This window comes from Glandiceps talaboti, chromosome 8 (assembly GCF_964340395.1).
Source record: "Glandiceps talaboti chromosome 8, keGlaTala1.1, whole genome shotgun sequence".
NCBI classification, from domain to species: domain Eukaryota; kingdom Metazoa; phylum Hemichordata; class Enteropneusta; family Spengelidae; genus Glandiceps; species Glandiceps talaboti.
The window spans coordinates 1,785,883-1,809,359 of NC_135556.1; the positions used below are offsets into that span (position 1 = coordinate 1,785,883).

Here is a 23,477-nt window from a genome sequence, read left to right on the forward strand (position 1 = left end):
GCGCGATGAACGTTTTATTTGTATTCAATAAATATTATTTCCAGTTAATTATCATTAGTGTTCTAAATTGCACATTAAGAATGCACCAAATTTCAATACGATTATTTTGTTGTGAATCATGACCCTTTCCGTTCTCTGTTACTATCTACAGATACAATTTGTAAAGTTATAGACATGTAAACCATATATTTATCATACCAGTGAACTCGGCTAAACAAATCAATTAACAAATTTCTATGTCACAGCACATCGATTATCATGTTCACCGGTGAAAAGGCCTTTTATCCGTTACTAAGCAAATGTTGAGATATCAGCATATTCAAATCTATCCTGAGGTAAACATTATACCTGATAACCTTACCCAACTGTTCCTGTTTTACTCCGGTCAAACCAAACTTCTCTCCTCACAAGTGACAATTAATTCACTATATGCCATATTGTAACAATTCGCTTATCTCAGCTGACTCCGTTATAGTTCTAATGAGGCGAATTGTCAACAGTTCTTTAAATTCAGATCCAAAGATATGAATCCTTCATTACATTTGGTGTAGATTTTCGATTAGTAGTCAGCTTATTTTTTTAGCAATACGCCATCAGTTATCTTTGCTTTCAAAATCGCCATGAATTAGAGACTGAAATTACATTTTTCACGATCACATGGATTTCATACTCGTTCTTGTACGTACTCAATGCATTCAAGAGTAAGAACGTTTTGCCAACTGCAGGCACTTTTAGATTGTTGCACGTGAAAAACAAAAAAAGATGGCTGACACAGGCACTTGTTTCGCGAGATATGTATCAGAATATTTCTATCACAATACAATAACATTTCGATAATATCGATAATATTGATGTGTTTAGCCAATGAAAGGGGTAAAATAACACTTATTTCTGTGATCGCACAAGTCACCACGAGATATAGACAAGGTTTGCAACAGAACACAATTACCATACGGTAACATGAACTTTCAACCGGCAAACATTTCGATAATTTTACCTTTCGTCACTTCCTAATCCAAATTTAATAAACTTTGGACGAATCATGTCGTTGTTACAATCGGACTATGCGACGAATCATGTCGATGTTACAATCGGACTATGCGACGAATCATGTCGATGTTACAATCGGACTATGCGACGAATCATGTCGTTGTTACAATCGGACTATGCGACGAATCATGTCGTTGTTACAATCGGACTATGCGACGAATCATGTCGTTGTTACAATCGGACTATGCGACGAATCATGTCGTTGTTACAATCGCACTAACCACCTTCTGTGATCATGCTTGGATATTGATATTCCATGGACGTGTTGGATATTGATGTTTATGGGGAGCGCTGCTATCGGCAATGTATACGGTCCAGTCTCGGCAGTCATTGATGTATGGTCTGTATACGGTCCAGTCTCGGCAGTCATTGATGTATGGTCTGTATACGGTCCAGTCTCGGCAGTCATTGATGTATGGTCTGTATACGGTCCAGTCTCGGCAGTCATTGATGTATGGTCTGTATACGGTCCAGTCTCGGCAGTCATTGATGTATGGTCTGTATACGGTCCAGTCTCGGCAGTCATTGGTGTATGGTCTGTATATGGTCCAGTCTCAGCAGTCATTGATGTAAAGTCTGTATAAGGTCCAGTCTCAGCAGTCATTGGTGTATGGTCTGTATACGGTCCAGTCTCGGCAGTCATTGATGTATGGTCTGTATACGGTCCAGTCTCGGCAGTCATTGATGTATGGTCTGTATACGGTCCAGTCTCGGCAGTCATTGGTGTATGGTCTGTATATGGTCCAGTCTCGGCAGTCATTGATGTAAAGTCTGTATAAGGTCCAGTCTCAGCAGTCATTGGTGTATGGTCTGTATATGGTCCAGTCTCAGCAGTCATTGATGTATGGTCTGTATACGGTTCAGTCTCAGCAGTCATTGGTGTATGGTCTGTATATGGTCCAGTCTCAGCAGTCATTGGTGTATGGTCTGTATATGGTCCAGTCTCAGCAGTCATCGATGTATGGTCTGTATATGGTCCAGTCTCAGCAGTCATTGGTGTATGGTTTGTATATGGTCCAGTCTCAGCAGTCATTGATGTATGGTCTGTCTGTATACGGTCCAGTCTCAGCAGTCATTGATGTATGGTCTGTATATGGTCCAGTCTCAGCAGTCATTGGTGTATGGTCTGTATATGGTCCAGTCTCAGCAGTCATTGGTGTATGGTCTGTATATGGTCCAGTCTCAGCAGTCATTGATGTATGGTCTGTATATGGTCCAGTCTCAGCAGTCATTGGTGTATGGTCTGTATATGGTCCAGTCTCAGCAGTCATTGGTGTATGGTCTGTATATGGTCCAGTCTCAGCAGTCATTGGTGTATGGTCTGTATATGGTCCAGTCTCAGCAGTCATTGGTGTATGGTCTGTATATGGTCCAGTCTCAGCAGTCATTGGTGTATGGTCTGTATATGGTCCAGTCTCAGCAGTCATTGGTGTATGGTCTGTCTGTATACGGTCCAGTCTCAGCAGTCATTGGTGTATGGTCTGTATATGGTCCAGTCTCGGCAGTCATTGATGTATGGTCTGTATATGGTCCAGTCTCAGCAGTCATTGATGTAAAGTCTGTATAAGGTCCAGTCTCAGCAGTCATTGGTGTATGGTCTGTATATGGTCCAGTCTCAGCAGTCATTGATGTATGGTCTGTATATGGTCCAGTCTCAGCAGTCATTGGTGTATGGTCTGTATATGGTCCAGTCTCAGCAGTCATTGATGTATGGTCTGTATATGGTCCAGTCTCAGCAGTCATTTGTGTATGGTCTGTATATGGTCCAGTCTCAGCAGTCATTGGTGTATGGTCTGTATATGGTCCAGTCTCAGCAGTCATTGATGTATGGTCTGTATACGGTCCAGTCTCAGCAGTCATTGGTGTATAGTCTGTATATGGTTCAGTCTCAGCAGTCATTAATGTATGGTCTGTATATGGTCCAGTCTCAGCAGTCATTGGTGTATGGTCTGTATACGGTCCAGTCTCAGCAGTCATTGATGTATGGTCTGTATATGGTCCAGTCTCAGCAGTCATTGGTGTATAGTCTGTATATGGTTCAGTCTCAGCAGTCATTAATGTATGGTCTGTATACGGTCCAGTCTCAGCAGTCATTGGTGTATGGTCTGTATACGGTCCAGTCTCAGCAGTCATTGATGTATGGTCTGTATATGGTCCAGTCTCAGCAGTCATTGGTGTATGGTCTGTATATGGTCCAGTCTCAGTGGCCATTGACGATCCACTTGTAATTTGTAAATTGCCAGTCAAAGTTGTCTGATACATGTTTCATTCACAAGTTCATCTTGTACAGTTTTGAGCCAGATGGTGTTGGATGATATTAACAAATGTTTCTTTGTCTGATATCAAAAGAGATGTCTTTCAAGAAAAATACACATTTCAACAACATATATTAGATCTTTTATTGCACTTACATCCATTGAACGTACAACAATGGGTGGGTGAGAATGGGAGACACATGAAGATGTATAGTTATAGTGCCCTCTAGCAGCCTTGTTTGTGAGGGAACTTACAGAATTCAAATCATCGGAAACCTGCATTCTTAAGAGAGTTTTTGTCAAGGGTGGTAAGTTGGTAAAATCTATGTGTATTTCCCAGCTATTTCACCAAGCTTCCTGACTCAAATTATGGTACAATGTATAAAAGTTACACAGTCTTTACTAGATATGTCCTCTGTTATCAGGTTTTTCAAACCTTAACAAAAACACTATTGTTATCTTCCAAAATTCAATGGTTTCTTATAACATAGGAATGCCTTTCCAAAGAGTTAATTAGTAGACTATAATCAGTGCACCATATTTTTAGGTCTATTTATAGTCATTAGCTTACATGTCATACAACTATGGTTGTTAGTTGACTGTTAGACATGTTATGTCATTCAATTCTCACCAGACTTCTGTGTCAGCGGTATCTGATAATAAGGTGGCATGTGACATCTCTGTACAATATTTAACCAAAACCACCCACCTGATTTGTACTCTCACAGATAAGTTTCCCTAATTGAGACAAATCTCACCAGTGTAAAGGATTTTAGAAAACATGCTTGTCATTTTCGAATTGTACTTTTATCACTGATGAGTTTCTGAATACACATTTTTGTTGGAAATCAATGGTTGTTAGTAGGTGATAGAAATTTTATAAATTTTTCAAGACTTTCTTGAAAGTGATGCACAACATTTGCAAGGAAACTAAAGAAAATATTTGCACCTGTTACAACTTAACCAAAGATATTGATTTCTCTGAATAGGTATTGTTTAAAACTGTCTATTGACTGATGACTCAAATTGGTGAATACTTGACATTAAAAAGTACTTTACTTAAAACATGTCTTTCATTTACTTGTTGGTACACTTTTATTTAACATTTCCAACTTTCTTTTTGATTTATTAATCACACTTTTGGTACATATAATTCAAATGTAATTGTTATGCTTTAAAAGTTAAGACATATTGCTTATCAAGGAATCAAGGAAGTCATAAGGAAATCAAAAGCACACAAATCAGAGAGAACAGTGGGTAAAATATTGTACTGTGTGACACATCTTATCTTACAAAATACAAGTTATGATTGCTATATCATGAACTACAGAATTACATCTCACCAAATAATACAATGATGTGTTTGTTTTCTGACAAAAAGTACAGGTTGCTAATAACTAACTAATAAACAATTATTATTATTTGGTAACAGTGACACAATCTTGAGGTTCTCACTGTAAAGTAATCAATATATCAGCTGTAGTTTATGACTTTCCAGTTCATAGAATATGATAAAAAAAGTGTCTAACCTATGACAGGTTATTCAAGTACAAGTTTTCTATATTTCATTTATCTCACATCATAAAATCGTAAAATTATGGACTTTATCTTTTCAACTTGTGTGGGCATATATGTATAAGCTGTACTTTGGTTTGTAACACTGTGATGAAACAAATGAGTCAATATTGGGACAGGCAGATTACTCTTGAACTTCATTCATAATTTCATGTGCTGTCTGTCCTCAGTTCAAGTTCAAATACTCTGTTCATATTTCATATACATAATGCTACTAAACTTGTCCTTTGAGTTGGATAAAAAAATACCAAGTCAACCTGCTAAATACTTTTTTGCATAAAATTGGGCTTTCTTCTCAAAAGCTGCAGACTTAATTGCCGAGTTTGGTTCATAGAACGGATTCATTGCATTCTGAAAGAGACAAGTTTGAATGACATCAAACCTTCACACTCTGTACATTAAAGTTTCCATTAAATTACTACTGAGTACTATGTAAGGCAGCATGTCATTGATTTATCAGTTTCGGTCATGGGGAGGTTGCACTGGGTAGAAGGCTTAACCTATGTTATTATTTTAGAATGCCTTCTTACAGCTGAGAAATGGATATACATTTCATTAATTTTCATGTATGCTAGTACTATATTGCAGGCCTAAGGTTTTTTTTTTACTATGTTTTAGACCTAAGGGGGAGGGGTTGACTATGTTGTAGACCTAAGGGGAGGGGTTTACTATGTTTTAGACCTAGGGGGGAGGGTTTACTATGTTTTAGACCTAAGGTGAGGGGTTTACTATGTTTTAGACCTAAGGGGAGGGGTTTACTATGTTTTAGACCTAAGGGGAGGGGTTTACTATGTTGTAGACCTAAGGGGAGGGGTTTACTATGTTTTAGACCTAAGGGGAGGGTTTTACTATGTTTTAGACCTAGGGGGGGGGGTTTACTATGTTTTAGACCTTAGGGGAGGGGTTGACTATGTTGTAGATCTAAGGGGAGGGGTTTACTATGTTTTAGACCTAAGGGGAGGGGATGACTATGTTTTAGACCTAAGGGGAGGGGTTGACTATGTTTTAGACCTAAGGGGGAGGGGATGACTATGTTTTATACCTAAGGGGGAGGGGATGACTATGTTTTAGACCTAAGGGGGTGGGTTGACTATGTTTTAGACCTAAGGGGAGGGGTTGACTATGTTTTAGACCTAAGGGGAGGGGTTTACTATGTTTTAGACCTAAGGGGAGGGGTTGACTATGTTTTAGACCTAAGGGGGAGGGGATGACTATGTTTTAGACCTAGGGGGAGGGGATGACTATGTTTTAGACCTAAGGGGGAGGGGATGACTATGTTTTAGACCTAAGGGGGAGGGGATGACTATGTTTTAGACCTAAGGGGGAGGGGATGACTACTCTATTCTTCACAAAAAATCAAACAAAGAAGGATACACATGGCGATCTTCAATTCTCACTACATTTGTACCTTGATTACACAAATTAAATTCTAAATCCCAAATAAATACCCAATCATCATCCATATGATCAATTTAATTGTATCACTGACCAAATCTTTTCATTTCATTCATTGACACATACAGGGACTGCACACCATTACTTACCTTTATTGACACATAATATTTTATTCAAATTCAAGACAGGGACTGCACACCATTACTTACCTTTATTGACACATAATATTTTATTCAAATTCAAGACAGGGACTGCACACCATTACTTACCTTTATTGACACATAATATTTTATTCAAATTCAAGACAGGGACTGCACACCATTACTTACCTTTATTGACACATAATATTTTATTCAAATTCAAGACAGGGACTGCACACCATTACTTACCTTTATTGACACATAATATTTTATTCAAATTCAAGACAGGGACTGCACACCATTACTTACCTTTATTGACACATAATATTTTATTCAAATTCAAGACAGGGACTGCACACCATTACTTACCTTGACATAGAGTTCATAAATTTCTTGGAAGAAATTTTTAATTCCATCTTCATTTTTGATGTCATGTAACATCATTAGCCTCATACTTGCAAATTTGTTAAAGAAAACAATGTAAATTCTTAAATCTGTCTCGTTTTCATACCCAGTGTTCATACACTTTAAATCAAATTTGTATGTTAGTGTGTGTATGTGTGTTTATACATGGACACCATATCTTTATTTAGTCAATAATAATAATTATAATACTAATAATAGAAATTTATACAGCGGCTAAAATCCACAGAGACAGTGATCAGAGCCGCTTGAATACAAAACAATCATAACCAGATTTAAACTGAATGTCTTCCGTAAGGGCAAAGTTTTGAGATTGTCATTCCTACAAACAATTGTTGGAATACAACAGAACATATGCAATAAGTTATTTTTTCTCATTGATTGCTATTTGTCCATTGCTGTTAGTGATCTCCTGGCCAACAACAACATGTAATGTAAAGCTTTACAGAATGTTGTAGCATAGCACTCATCGTAGAAAGAGTTTTAATGGCCAAAAAAAAAAAAAAAAAATTTCTGGTCAGCGCCCATCACTTAAGTACCCCCCTTCCTGCGTTATTTTTTTCTTCTGTAAGCCAATTCAGTCTGCAGATGAAAGGGAAAACACAAAAGTAACTCTCCCTACATTAATTGCCACCAGTGAAGACAACTGCAGAACTAATCATGAACTAGCCCATGACATGCCCAACATACACACTTGCTGTAAAGTACTAAATAAAAAGAACAGTAACTGCAATGATAAGTAGATTGATTAACATTTGTTGAGAATGTAAAAAAACCCTTGTCATTGAGAATGACATAGTCCCTGCTATGATTGGGTTTTAAGGACCTGGCAGTTTATGTTGTCATTTTCAGGCAGTCATATAGGATTGTATCATGATGAAAATGAATATGCACATATATGTCATAGAATACTGTGCTAATACCAACTTTGAATGAGATCTGTTCAAGCATGTCTGAGTTATGGCTTTGGACATGGAAAATTTGCAAACAAAATGGCTGCTAGGTGGCCACATTGGATCATATCATGAAACAAATTGACGTGCATATGTATGCTATAATGCCCCTGTAGCAAGTTTGAAAAAAATCGGTCCAGGCATCTCCAAGAAACTGCTCCGGACAGACGGAACCCAATCCATAAGTCCCCGTCCCGGACTTCGTCTGGCGAGGACTAATAATTGCATCGTTGCACCACTTTAGACAACATTTCCCTTGTGGGAGGCATTCAGTTTATCTGGTTGTAAGTTGCTAAAACTCATTTGGAGTCTGACTGAGTACTTTATATCTAGAGTGATTTTAATGCATGACAAAATTTTTCATTAAAACTGTAAGCTATATCAACAAAATTTTATAGGACATATTCACTTTGTTATGGTTAACGTATGTACTAAATTATATTGAAATTCAAGTACATGTATGCATTCTTATTAAAGATATAGCCTACTTACCAAAAATCATTACACGTAGAATGTCATTTGTAACCTTTAAGAGAGCAGTCTCAGTAGAATGACCAGGTTTGTAAGCCGATTGTAAAGGTTCGTCTAAGGAATTTGAAGCGATGTAGGCTTTTAGTCTAATAGCAACAATGCGTTCCAGAACTTTCAATAATAAAAATACCGCCAATGGCGTTGTAGCACAACTGTACAGTGTTTAACTAGTCCATGCTAACAATAGGTGTTCATTTACTGAATGACTATCCAGTTGCCTATCCAACCATGTTGCTATCTTTGTGATATACGCAATCATTTGGCTGTTGCTATGGGTGTGGTCATGTTGCTAGATATATTTGCATACATATTTAAATGTTTTCGTTCACTTGTGTATGAATTCCTGATATTATCTGCAATGTACGTGACCATTTGGCTGTTGCTATGGGCGTGGTCTTTTTGCTAGGCACATTTGCACACATTTTTTGAATGTTTATTCATTTATCTTTCAATTCCTGTTATCTTTGCAGTATATGTGATTATTTGGTTGTTGCTATGGCCGTGGTCTTGTTGCTAGGCAAATTCCCATACATATTTTGAATGTTTGTTCATTTGTCTATTAATCACTGTTGTTATCTTTGTGAAATACACAACCATTTGGCTGTTGCTATGGGCGTGGTCTTGTTGCTAGGGATATGTGCATAAATTTTTTGAATGTGTACTCACTTGCCTACCACAGATGATGTTGTTATTTGAGCAAAATATACTGCCATTCAAATCACAAACTGGTGGTAAGATCATTTTGATTTGAACAATGCCCCAACTAGACACCTAAGGTAATGGGCCCATCAAATATCATGGCAATCGGTTCAGCGGTTTTTGACTTTTAAGTTGTTTACACACACACACACACACACACACACACACACACACACACACACGCACGCACGCACGCACGCAGACAGACAGACAGACAGACAGACGCGGGGCAATCCCTATAACACTACTGAACCTCAGTTAAGTTGTGCTAAAAAAAAAGGATTTTTGAGGTTGGCTATAAATAATTCCAGTGTCTTACAGCTTTAACCCTGGAAAAGTTGAATGATGAATGAAATAAACTAGGGTTCTAAAATAATTTTGAGGCAATTTGAATTTCAATTTTCTAACAAATTTACCAAAAACACTGCCCATAATTGTCAACAACATTCAACTTGTAGTAGACATAACATCGTCTGATATTTTAATTTAATAGTCTATGGACCTCCTTGCAGGTGGTGCACATATTTCGTTAGTCCTGCTTGCATACGGAACAAGTCGCCCCCTCGGTGTTGAGGGTCGTGTTAGTAATATAGACCAGTGCCCGTCTGCAAGCAGGACTAGCATTTCGTACGCAAGCTGGACTAAATTTAGTTGAGTGTTCAAAGCTCAATGTGACATGGCAAGAGACATCGTGAAAATTGTAGACCCAATCTCGGCAAAAATGAATATTTCGCTAATCATAACTGAAAAGGTCTTGTCTGAAAAATTTTCAATATCAATGACATATAAGCAGTGCGCTAGCATCTTCCAACGGTATGTCATATGCGTCAAGCAAAAGTTACTAGGTCATCTATCATCTCAGAATAGCTGTCCCTCGCTTTTGTGCTGCTAGATTCATCGACTAATATAAACCATTATTAGGTAGAAGACATCCCAAAACACTATTATTAACTTTTTATCATTCGTTTTTTGAAAACTCACAATGTTTCACAACCCAGCCATCCCACAATCTCAATTAATATAGTACAAGTACATACATTTACTTACAGTTATAAATTGTATTTTTCCCATTTCTCACTCAAAGGCCAGAATATAATATTAGTACATGATACAATTTACCGAGTGACAGCATCACAAGCATACGGTGTACACGTAACTTGACTAATATTGTGCCTAGCATGATACGTGTTACACCATGCATGTGCACCATGCACCACCGCGGCACCGATTGTCCATAGAAAATACAGGTAACAAGTCATTGAGAATGACATAGTCCCCACTATGATTGGGTTTTAAGGAATTATCACTACTCTGATCACGTAACAACACTTGTGAACCTAAATCAAACAGACTTAGATATGTTGTGTCTGCCTGTTGGACATGGAACATGCCTACAACAATAATGGATGGGTCGGGTATGGGGGATCGTATCACGACGAAAATGGATATGCATATGTATGTCATAGAACACTGTCCTAATACCAACTTTGAATGAGATCTGTTCAAGCATGTCTGAGTTATGGCTTTGGACATGGAAAATTTGCGAACAAAATGGCTGCCAGCCAGCCATATTGGATTGTATCACAATGAAAATGGATATGCACATGTATGTCATAGAACACTGTCCTAATACCAACTTTGAATGAGATCTGTTCAAGCATGTCTGAGTTATGGCTTTGGACATGGAAAATTCGCAAGCAAAATGGCTGCCAGGCAGCCATATTGGATCGTATCATGGTGAAAATGGATATGCACATGTATGTCATAGAACAATGTCCTAATACCAACTTTGAATGAGATCTGTTCAAGCATGTCTGAGCTATGGGGTTGGACATACAAAAATCGCAAACAAAATGGCTGCTAGGCGGCTATATTGGATCGTATCATGACAACAATGAATATGCACATGTATGTCATAGAACACTGTCCTAATGCCGGACGGACGGACAGACGGAACCCAATCCATAAGTCCTAAGTCCCCGTCTCGGACTTCGTCCGGCGGTGACTAAAAATTTACGACCCTGCTGCATACTGTCTCATATTTACATTTAATAAAACTACACAAATATTTATTCACGGTTACAAACACTTTAATTTTCTGTAATGATTATGTGGTCTTGTTGCTAGACATATTTGCATAGATTTTATCAAGATTTATTCCCATGCCTACTCATCCATGGTGTTATATCTGCAATATACACCATCACTTAATATTGCTATGGGCGTGGTCTTGTTGCTAGGAATATATACATACAATTTTACAATGTTTATTCATTTACCTTCCCATCACCGGTATTATTTTGGCATTATTTGTTTACATGTTGCTATGGGTGTTTACACATTTAAAAAATAATGTTTATTCAAATGCCTACCCATCCCTGTTGTTATAATTGTAAAAATAGCACCAATGGTATTACAGCACAACTGCATGTGGCTATTGCTAAGCATTTGTTTGAAACCTGCTGTCCTGAAACCTGTACATAGGCACAGGGATTTTTGTGTTCTGCAGAAAATGTAATACATGGATTTTTTTCACTCTAGTTATTCAATACCTTTCAAATTGAACGGACTATAACACTAGTGTTTACAACTCTGCATCTTCAAGTTTATGTGCCAAGTATAAACATTTTCTAAGAACTACACATGCAGGAACATACTGAAATATCAACTTATAGTGTCACTGTTTCATTGACAGTACTGTGTATTATTTGAAAGGGTGTTGAACTTTGCAGAAAGATAAAGGAAGGTGTGTGTACTTTAAGTTGTTTGTAATATCTTTGTAAAATTCTAGCAATGTAAGTCAGATACACGTTTTATGAACAAAACATGGCTGTATTTTTATGTGTTGACTTTCATTTGTATTAAATTGTAATTTTACATGTAATTTGACAAAGTATAAAGTTATATCTCTGGTTTTCTCTATTTACTCCAAAGCAAGGAGATATTTTTGTTTCTATTTCACTTTTTATTCATGTATTATGTCTAATCTTGCAATTATAATCCACATAATTGTGCTGATTTTGATGTTCATGAATATGTTGGGCAAGGTCAAAGTCTCATTGGAAAGTTTACTATTGATCACACTGGGGTAGACATTTGAGTGGTGGCTCTATGTATCAAACATTTGGAAGTATGAGACAAAATGTGTATTTTCAGGAGAAATATGACCACCATTGTCACAAAGGTCACAAAATCAAAGGATAGTAATTGACATTTGTATCAGGTTTGGTTGAGATTGTCTCATGAGTGTCAGAGATATGGTTGTCCACAGCTGGATGAATGGACGGCCAGGTGGACATGGGTCATTCCTATAGTCCCTAGGCCCTCAGCACTGCACCCGTGGGGGAACCGTATCAAAAAGTATATGGTTACTATTTGACTACTACCGTATAATAATAAGGTAAGTGTAGTAGTATTATAAAGGATATGACCAGCAGTCACAAATGCTGACACAAACCATTCATTAAATTTGTCTACAGTCTTCAAGTACCTGTGAACAGACAAAAATAAAATTCATTATATGACTGCCGCTGGACTGAAGTTTATAGTGTGTGTGTGTGTGTGTGTGTTTTGTTTGGGAACCTAGTAAGGTGCATTTCTCTCTCCTTTCTGGTAGTCGGTTGGTTACAATATCAATAATTACATCTATGGTAAATCTTTACATAAAGAAATATTCTAATTGAACAAAGTAACATGGACATATTTCATTATAAAATGTTAGATGAGGTATAAAATTGATACAAGTCATTGAGAATGACAGAGTCCCCGCTATGATTGGGTTTTAAGGAACTGGCAGTTTATGTTGTCATTTTCTTGATATCACTACTCTGATCACGCAACAACACTTGTGAACCTAAATCAAACAGACTTAGATATATTGTGTCTGCTCGTTGGACATGGAACAGGCCTACTCATGTTGTGTGTCCTCTTTGGACATGGGACATGCCTACTCTTCAAGATGACGTGATAGAATAAACCATTCAACAATAAAGGATGGGTCGGGTATGGGGGGGGGGGGGCTGTTCAAGCATGTCTGAGTTATGGCTTTGGACATGGAAAATTCGCAAACAAAATGGCTGCCAGGCAGCCATATTGGATCGTATCACGACGAAAAGGGATATGCACATGTATGTCATAGAACACTGTCCTAATACCAACTTTGAATGAGATCTATTCAAGCATGTCTGAGTTATGGCTTTGGACATGGAAAATTCGCAAACAAAATGGCTGCAAGGTGGCCATATTGGATTGTATCACGACAACAATGAATATACACATGTATGTCATAGAACACTGTCCTAATACCAGCTTTGAATGAGATCTGTTCACGTATGTCTGAGTTATGGCTTTAGACAGGGAAAATTTACAAACAAAATGGCTGCTAGGCAGCCATATTGGATCGTATCATGAAACAAATTGACGTGCATATGTATGCCATTGTATGTTGCCCCTGTACCAAGTTTGAAAAAAATTGGTCCAGGCATCTCCAAGAAACGGCTCTGGACGGACGGACGGAACCCAATCCATAAGTCCCCGTCCCGGACTTCATCCGGCGGGGACTAATAAGCTATGACTTACATATTATTTGTTGTCCACATATGTTCATCTACTAAATCCAAAGCAGCGTGTGCAATAAACTGATTGAGATGTCGGTGGTCATCCTTCTGTAGACAAATATTCATGAATGCAAAAAAGTGTTATTGTCATGATAAAACCCAAGAATGTCAATTTAACATGAATTGGCAAAATATCACTGTTTTGCTAAAATGGGTGGACAAAATTTACCTGAGTTACCTAGTCATTTTGCCAGGGTTCCCAACCTGTATTTTTGTTAAGGATGGTAAGTAGGTAAAACTACCCAAATTCATTAGTCATTTTACTCGGGTTCCCTCTCAGTGTTTTTGTTAAGGGTGGCAAGCAGATAAAATATACCCGAGTTCCCCAGTCATTTTACCAGGGTTCCAAACTAGTGTTTTTGTTATGGGTGGCAAGTAGATAAAATTTACCCGAGTTCACCAGCCATTTTACCAGGGTTCCAAACTAGTGTTTTTGTTAAGGTTGGTAAGCAAGTAAAGTATACCCAAGTTCACCAGCCATATTATCAGGGTTCCTCACCTGTGTAGTGAGTTTAAAGTGTATGTAAATAGGTGTTCAAAGTTTCCGACTTTTTGCTTACAAATGATGCAGTTTGGATAGATTTCTTTTAGAATCCACAAAGCAATTTGTTCAAAATTAATATATTAACTATGAAAAATTGATTTTTGTGAATATGCTAGCCAAGCAATCCGCTTTGTAAATCGTCGGTATTTGACATCATAACCGGAACAACACCATTTTGTTTTCATTTGCTATTATGCCATAACGTGTCAGAGGCTGCTCATTTATAACAGAAGACATCTCTTTATACCGCTTTCCAAGGTGGGAATTCTTAAAAAAGCATGGGAGATGTTTGTTAGATTAACCAGGTCTGACTGGAAACATTCCTTGCCTAATAGCGTAATTTTAGGGAGAGGATTTTGTGCCAGTGTCCCACGTGGACTTGAAACTGTCGTCAAATGTGTGATGGGGATGCAGACATGGTAAGTGCAAATTAAACTAAAAATCATACTCTAGTGCATTTAGGATTATTTAAGGTGTACTACACTTTTATAAGAATGAGTTTTAATAATTGGTATGAGGATTCAAAACAGCGATAGTTTGTCATCAAACAGCATTACAAGTAGTGTGGTCGTGGTCCGATAAAGTTGAAAGCTTCTGTAATATTTGTATGGGAAGGAACAGGTCAGTTGGACTCGGCCATCTAACATTTCGACCCTGTTATGCAGACCCCCTTTTCGAAAAACCTCAACTTCTTGGTCTCAAAATTTGTTGCATTTACTCTTCCCTGGCTTTTAGCCAAAGCAAAGTGTCCATGTTAAATAAATGGTGTGTCATACATAACAAACATGTATCAACAAATGATCAAATCGACTTTTTTTTTTGGCAAATCAAAATGGCATAAAATACATCTGCCAATTGACAGGGCTGTTATTGTTCTTGCTTTAGACAAGCAATCCACAGCTAAATAAACTACAAATAGTACTATATATACTATATATACTGACACATGTAATAATACATAAGATGTAAACAGTAAAGTAATTCTGTAACAAAATTCATTTTTTTCATAACATATTTCGACCCATGTTAAATTCTTAGGCTGCATTCAAGACTTTTATTTCCATGTCCTCGCTCTATCTGTGTATTAATGATAACACCATTGTCAGACCATAGAGTACTAGATAGACCCTCTACCAACTGATCAGACCTTGATTTGCTGTACGTTCGACGTTCTCACAAAGTAGGAATCTGTGGTTTGGTAACAGTGTTAGCTTACACATCATGCATATAAATGTAAACTCTACTAGTACTACTGTTACTGAAGTTTATAATTGCAATAATTTCAATGAAACAACCACGTGCAAGATTTTTTATTACTTCTCAGCATGGGGGTATAAGGGGATTAAAGGAGTGTCTATTTTACATTATTATAACTTCCCTATCAATATACGTTGATGTTGTGACCGGCTATTAACAACCCTCTTGTTTGGTTCATCATCTCGTGATTGCGGTAGTACTAGTAGTTCATACATGTACCCCACTACCACCTCTTCATTATCACTCATACTGCTGCTACTAGTATTTCCACCTCTAAATAGCAAAATAAAGTCTCATCTGCTGAATTGCTGCACTTGGTATTCTATGACCTGACACTTGTATGCTTACATCCGGGTACCTTATAGCAATATGTCCGGCTATGATGACACCAAATAACGATGAAGACTTCGGGAATGTCCGGAATATTTCCATAAAAATCAATTTTTTATATTTGATACTGCATTTTTGAACAAAATGCTTTACGAATTTTCAATCATATATCCAAACTACATCATTTACAAGCAAAAAAGTCAGAAACTTTGAAAACCTATTTACATATACTTTATTCTGACAAAGGAAACAGTGCAAGCATGTGTGCACTTTATGTGCACATGCTTTGTGACTTAGTAATAATCATGTACTCTGCCAGCGAGATGCAATGTTTATAATGAGATGACTTGACGCACCATTAATGAGATGCTCTGTGCACACCTCAAAGGTGCAAATTGAATGCTGTTTACATACACTAATCCCCAAGAGCATTGTTCATGAACTTTTCCAGCATAATGCTTTAAAGATGCAAGCATAGTTCATGCACAATATCCCATTATGCTTGATCTGTACTGTATGCGTGCACACCAGTGCAAGTAATTTCTGGTACATACCATATTTCCTCATGTTAGCACCCTTACATGGGCAAGCGCCCAGTGCTTTGGTTCAGACAATGTCTATTTTTAGAATAGTTGCGGTAAACAGCTCACCCCCACCCACCCTTCCTACCATGTATTTGTTCATTAAGGAAGACAGTAACAATCATAGGTACTTGAATGTCTTTTGGTACCTTACCCATTACCATAAATAAAAGTTGATCAGATCAGTAGTAAAGGTATAGATGTCAATTTTGGCACAGATAATGAATATAAACTAAAATTTTAGTCTTCAAAATTTTGTGTCATTTCGAGCAATATGAACCCACTTTGCCATCCACGGCAGTTCAACATATTATCATGTTCAGGTCCACTATCATTTACTTGAGAACTTGCACGGTCAGATTGAAATATGTACGGAAGTATAGACCACACATGAGGTGGAGACACCAAATTTGGCACAGATTATGAACATAAACTACAAATTTGTGTTGTTTCAAGCATCGGAACCCACCTTGCTGGCCATTATTAGCATAGATCATTCTTAAATGCCCAAGTTGAATAGAGATCGTGTGATGTCTACATCTTCACACATCATGCACATGGCTGGCCATGTGCTCGACTTCTGTTTACAATTGGGACGTAAGTAATGAAGGTATTCAGTAATTCATAGCCCAAATTTCATAACATAAATGATGTTTTTCTTTCACATTTTTACTACAAATTTTGTTTTAAATAACTTAAAAATAATTAGATCACATAGTAAAACTAACCTTAGAGGTTAAATTTAGTTTGCAATTTGTTTCACACTAAATATGCTTAAATTCAGATGATGACTCCACAGCCCAAATTGTACGACTGGTGATTGTATTATAGCTACATGTAGCTACAGTGGGATGATACATCCTGTGGAATGGTTCTGTGTCATCTCTCTTTGTCAAACAGAGACACTGTCATGCACACCAATGTCAATTTGGTCCTCTTGTTATTCTCAGAATTTTTGTGAAACAATTATGCTATCATAAATGTTAAGGAGTTCACAATTGGAGAAGCATAAAATTTAGTATGATGAACCATGACACACTGGTAAACTAAGTAGACTTTACATCCAGGGTTCATACACTTAAAGCAAAACAAAATTCCAGGACTTTCCAGGGGTTTTTCGTCAGTTTTTCAGGGGTATTCGTATTGATTTTGGCCATTTTCCAGGGATGTTGACCACTAAAGTATATTTTTTGAATGACATCTAATTGTCTGATGTGGACAAGAAGAAATTAACAAGGGTTTCCATAATATGTCACAAAACATTTTAAAGACAATCGACATTAAGCAAGACGTTGGTTTCAAAACTACGTTTCCACGGAAAAACCTCTGTCCTATCCCAAAATTAGTCGTTTCGTCAAGCTGGTGCATTGATCGAGTAAGATTTGAGTCGCAGCATTTTCCAGGGCATTCCAGGGGTAGGGAGCTTTTTTCCAGAGAGGGTTTGAAATTCCAGGGTTTTCTAGGGTTTTCCAGGACCGTGCGAACCCTGTACATCGCAATGGTTGCCAATCTTATCAATTTCAATGTGTGGCTACATTACATGCTCAGGGCACTGTACAACATTTTACCCACAACTCTCTCTGATTTGTAGTGTTGGACATCATCTCCTTGAAGTCAGACAAATCTCACCAGTGTATAGGGTTTTGTAAAAACATTGAATTGCCACTCATGAGTTTCTGAATACCCATTTTCATCGGTTCTGGTATCAGTGATTTATTGTAGAAGGAGTAGCAATTTTAGGAATTTGTCGGCAGATTTTCTTGAAAGACATGCAGAATATTTGAGACGAAACTAAGGAAAATATATGCACCTGTTATGACTGTGCCAAAGATATAGATTTATTTGAATAGGTATGACAAAAGAAATTTACATACTAAAACTCATCATACACACTGACTACCCAAGTTATTGACACTTTGACATTGAAAAGTGTTTTCTTCACAGCACATGCTTAATTTAGTTATTAGTTCATTTTTATACAAAATTTAGAACTTTATTTTTGATTCCTAAGCGTTCTTTTGCTACATATTAATTAAACTTAATTACTATGCTTAAAATGTTGAAAAGTATAGATTATTGAAAAAGTTATAAAATAAGGAACCTCCACGCATACCAATCAGAGAGAGTTGTAAGATATTGTACAGTGCAGGGCACTAACCCGCATCAGTACGGTATATAATAATAGCTGATGGAAGTACTCAAACATAAGCTTTCAAACATTATATTTTTATAAAAACACGTGTACCAAACAGATACACATGTAGATGCATCACACTGTGCCGAGTGGCTGACATTAGACAGACTGTATCTGTAATTTACCTTGGCATCAGCTCCCTTTGCTTGTGAACTGTGCTCTAGTTCAAAAACTGGGTTGTCATGGTGACCAACAATGGCAAAATAGTAATTGCCTGACATATTGATAGTGTCTATATGATTCTTCCTCTTCAAATAGCCTTCACAAATCTGGGCAACAAAATAATAATTAATAAAAATACACATCAGATGAAACTACAGAGAAAACATGTTAAGTAATAATATACTGCAAGAAACAATAAAGGACATCATGATACAAACAATTAAATCAGGAAGGAATAACACTGCAGTGCCACAGTGCAATGAGCAAGCTTGTACTATGAACAGACTGTACAAATGAAAAAACTCACACTCATTCTCAAACTATTGCAGCCCATCATCCATTGATATGTAGTATATGTATGGTTGGTAACTTCTGACAACTAATACTGTTAGCACACCTTGCATTTTAGTATTCCAGTATTCACACAATTCAGGTACACATGATATCTTGCTTTCCAAATGATGTGTCTTTATTAACAATTTAATATTAATAATTATCTTTTCGTTTATGGATACCTAAATATAGGGTAAAATTTGGTCCATTTTTCATGCCCCCCCCCCTCTTTTTTGAGGTGATATCGGGTAATAACCTCATAGTACCCAATACATGACAGCCATGTATCACTGAATACATATTTTATCTGCTAAGAAATTGTTGCTGTTGTTGCACATGCAAATCTTGAAAAACACATCAGCTATGATACATGTATCCACAGGCATCATATGTAACACACAGATTGGCAACAAGCCTTCTCCAATTGTTTGAATGTAGCCTCCAGCAGTGTGTGAACTTAAGGGAAAATGACTACTGGTCATAAGGACCGACATGTAGCAAATACTGCTGGTCCTTAAGGAAAACTGCTGGTCCATACTCAATGCAGTTCACGTTCACGACCTATATTTATATACCCTCCATTTACAGATTAAATGATTTTGAACTTTAATATGATACAACATATCTTTAGATATACTAAAGTAAAAGAGAGTACAACGAATTGTTCACTATCCACTATTATTTCATAAAATTTCCACTCACAGAGTCAACAAATAACTTGGAAGTAAATTTTGATTCACTACCAAGTAATATTTGACTCTAGGATTAGAGATTTTCATTTGTAACTATGAACCCAGAGACTATGAATATTCATTCTCGCATAATCTGTTCCTATAGACTATAGTGGTCTGAGACTGAATGCATTCATTCCACCATAGAAATACATATCCAAAGATTGTAGATAATATGGGTGAATGAATCATTAAATATGCATTATCTGCAATCTCTAAGAGATCACAGTCCTCTCCTTCCTCTCTGTACGATTCACTAAATTCTGAATCACATATCCAAAGTCAGATTCATCGTCTGTGGCAACAGCTGATGTAGCTTTCCAACGCTTAGCGAACGTAGACCCACAACTTTATCATGGCAGAAAGTTTTGTCGCATAACTATCCCTCTTGAAAACTGTGTATTCACTTTATTTCAATTTCCATCCACAAAAGTGACACGGAGCGGTTTCGTCTTCCTTCAAATATGTACTGAAGCCCTACCCGTATACCATACAGTGGTGTATTGAGTATCGTCTCTGACTCGACTGTTTGTGTAAGAAATCTGACCATGATGGAGAGAACTATGGCTAAACATGTCTTACAATGCAAGTTTTTTTGACGTGGGAACATGATATGGTAACTGTACTATAATGTGTCATCCACTATGTACCCGTGTTTGTAATTTTCCAGATAAAACAATGGCAACAAAAATGCAACATTTCTAAGTTTATACGTTGATTACAACATGACAGGACATACATTATCATATGAATCAAATTGAAAGCAATCAGACTACGCATTTTTTTTTACTGTTTTACAAAAAAAAAACTATCATACTGAAGATATTTTACGAAGTGTACCTGCCTTCTTTATTAGTTAAAACGCCATTTTCAGAGTAGTTTATATGTTTTCCGTCAGTTTGTTTTGATCGTGGCCACACACATGGGGAACTCCGGTAAATTGATCGGGAAACCCGCTAACATTTACCGGCTTTAATACCAGCCTTTAAAAAACAGTGTCTGTTTAAATTCGTCTTCTTCTTCGGAAGCTCATTGCTGCCTTCTAAATATCGCCACATACTTTATAAATACAAGGTGGAACTGTCTCAAACACGTTAAAAGTTTCATACACTTAGAACAGTAAACTTTACAACAATTACTATATCATGGTGAGAAAAGACGCATGCGCTGAATGCGTAAAATGGGTCTGAATGTCTAAGACGTTCTGATTAGTCAAGGCACAAATAATTGGAGAAATTCGGTCAATCATGTGTTTGCTAACATAATTTCATAAAGTAAATGCTGTATGCTACGTCATATGTAGACATGATATCAACATTGACAACAACACGTAGCTAGCTCTGTGTCGCTTGACTTGAACGAGATGATGTTGAGAGTATAATAGGTAACACAAGATCAGATTCATGTAGGTGAAATTGGATATATCTTTGAATAAATGTTATTATTTACTCCAAATTTCAGTCGGTCACAAGGACCGATACATTGTTGTAATTCTGAAAAAATGTCGGTCCGAACGGAAATCTGTTGGTCTCGGGCCGAAGGACCGGCGTTAATTTCGCACGCTGGCCTCCAGTAAACATTACTCTATTGTCATGGAAATAACTTTCCAAAGTGTGAATCTGCCTGAATTCAATATAGTCGCGCATAAATCAACAAACCACACGATACTACGCGATATTTCGATGGGAAAGCAACATTAGTATTGCGTCTTTTTTATGTTGATTGCGACAGGGGTACATGCATGTTATGAATCAAAATAAAAACAATCAACTCTCAGTACAATGCTGGAAAGCAAAACATACAATAAGACGACGTATTGTTTTCCAAAAAAAAAAATTACCATCATACTGAATATATTTTATGATATGAAGCTAGCTTGCCTTCTTTATTAGTTAAAATATCATTTTCAAAGCATTTTGTATGTTTTCCGTTGTTTCAATTTGATCATGGCCATACCGGTGGGGAACTTCGGTAAATTGATCAGGGAACCCCGGTAAATGTTACCTGGCTTACCGTAACAAGCTATATGTACATTCATCACCCATGTCAAAATACACACACAAGCTGCATAGACCCTCATGTACGTCGTAACATTTTCGATGAATGAAGTATCTACTTTTCTGACAAAAATCACAGTTGGTAGGATGAAAATCCCAGAGTGTAACTTACTATAGAGCCATAAAACACAACTTGACCTACTAGTATCATCAGATTCTGTCATACAATGTACTTGTAACTTGTTCCACATTTCTGTATTTTTCAATCAAATATGCTCATTATATATTTTTATTCATAATTTTGACATCCCAAACAAGCCAGTTTTTAAAGGCAATAACTCAGTTAAATCTTGCTCGATTTTTAAGCTGTTTCCACAGAAATTGTTGGACCTTTGACCCTTACCGATGATGCGGTGTTGTTTAAACAACAACAAAAAATGATATTACACGAAGAGTGACTTTGGTAACTTTCAGCATAACGTTAAAAGTGCAAGAGACCATTGTAGAATACACAAGGCAAGGATCTAGCTGATAATCCCCCAATTAACACCTCAGAACAATACATGTTGCCAATCTGTGTGTTACTTCTCTGATGTAACAAGCTTTTAAAAACAGGATTGTATGATAGGACTTTGTGTCTGATCTGTTTCAGTTGTGTTTCTATTATAGTATTACTCCCACTGTTTGGAACAAAACATTGGTTTCATCAATTCCAACTACTTTAGATCTTAGGATGCCATTGAATTAAAGTCAACTATTTCAAAACTATATAGTGCTGTGTTGCATAAAAGTTTAGGAAAGGTATGTGGTGTACATAGACAGCATGCAAACAATTATTTATCCCATGCTTTAAAACATTATAATATTTATAACAATATATTATATAATATTTATATATGTTATTTATGACAATATATTACATATGACATTTATGACAATATAATATATAATATTTATATATGACATTAATTTATGGCATTTATAACATTATATGTTTATTTATGGCATTATTGAACACATATTGCCTGGCCATGAGGGCTATAGCACCCGTTTATTACACCCGTGATTCTGGTAACTCACAGTCATACGAGAAACGACGACGATCGCGGGACTAGTCGATATCTGTCCGAAAACAGAGTCTGTCCGAAAACTACGACAGTGAGTGTACCCATGTTAGACCAAAGAGCGAAAAACCCTACCCCAAAGTGCGGCACATATACTTATACCCAATAGGTGGGAGTACCCCCGGGTACTGTTAAAGTTACACATCCCTGTGTACCGCGCGCGTATTCCTGCTTTCACAGGGAGTATACGAGACTTGATTCTGACATTGCATATATGCCAATGTAGCAGTGTTGTGGCTAAGTGTATGTACGTGCAATAATATTCAGCTATAAACCACAAAAAGGTGGTCCTAGGAAAAATTATTAGGCAGAAAGGCTAAAAAATAAACCTATGAATTTGTTCACAGAGTTCATCCATTGTACCTGTTTTGTTGAACCTCGACGACGTATCCAAGTAATAAACAACATGTACACCGACTGAATGTTGCAATCGATCACCTGTTAGCTGTTTTGGTCGGCCATGTTTCACTTCCTTTCACCCACAATGCCTTCCCTCTAATTCAACCAATCAAAAGAGCCCAATATAAATGCGCGCCAGCATGCCACCGCACAGTTTTATGGAAGTATATCCTTCCGATGTAGAAATA

The 23,477-nt window shown here is 37.1% G+C and overlaps 1 protein-coding gene across 1 annotated transcript; it reads right to left on the bottom strand.

Moving 5' to 3' along the window:
- Window positions 1–3,448: 3,448 nt before the first annotated feature.
- On the bottom strand, window positions 3,449–23,385 carry LOC144438478 (trafficking protein particle complex subunit 2B-like). The gene is made up of 6 exons (XM_078127515.1): window positions 23,254–23,385; window positions 18,669–18,812; window positions 13,600–13,685; window positions 12,450–12,511; window positions 6,785–6,870; window positions 3,449–5,231 (listed from the first exon to the last, which is right to left on the bottom strand). The coding sequence occupies exons 1-6, from the start codon at window positions 23,296–23,298 to the stop codon at window positions 5,133–5,135; spliced, it is 522 nt and encodes a 173-aa protein (XP_077983641.1). The 5' UTR covers window positions 23,299–23,385; the 3' UTR covers window positions 3,449–5,132.
- Window positions 23,386–23,477: the final 92 nt, after the last annotated feature.

What these genes read in the sequence shown, in the direction of transcription:
- LOC144438478 (XM_078127515.1), bottom strand. Translation starts at nt 23,298, where the DNA reads ATGTTGTTTATTACTTGGATACGTCGTCGAGGTTCAACAAAACAG. An exon ending in ATGTGGACAACAAATAATAT is followed by an intron (nt 12,512 to 13,599) that starts GTAAGTCATAGC and finishes GTCTGTTCACAG; the next exon opens with GTACTTGAAGACTGTAGACA. An exon ending in AGCATTTGTGACTGCTGGTC is followed by an intron (nt 6,871 to 12,449) that starts ATATCCTTTATA and finishes ACAAATTTGCAA; the next exon opens with GTATGAGGCTAATGATGTTA.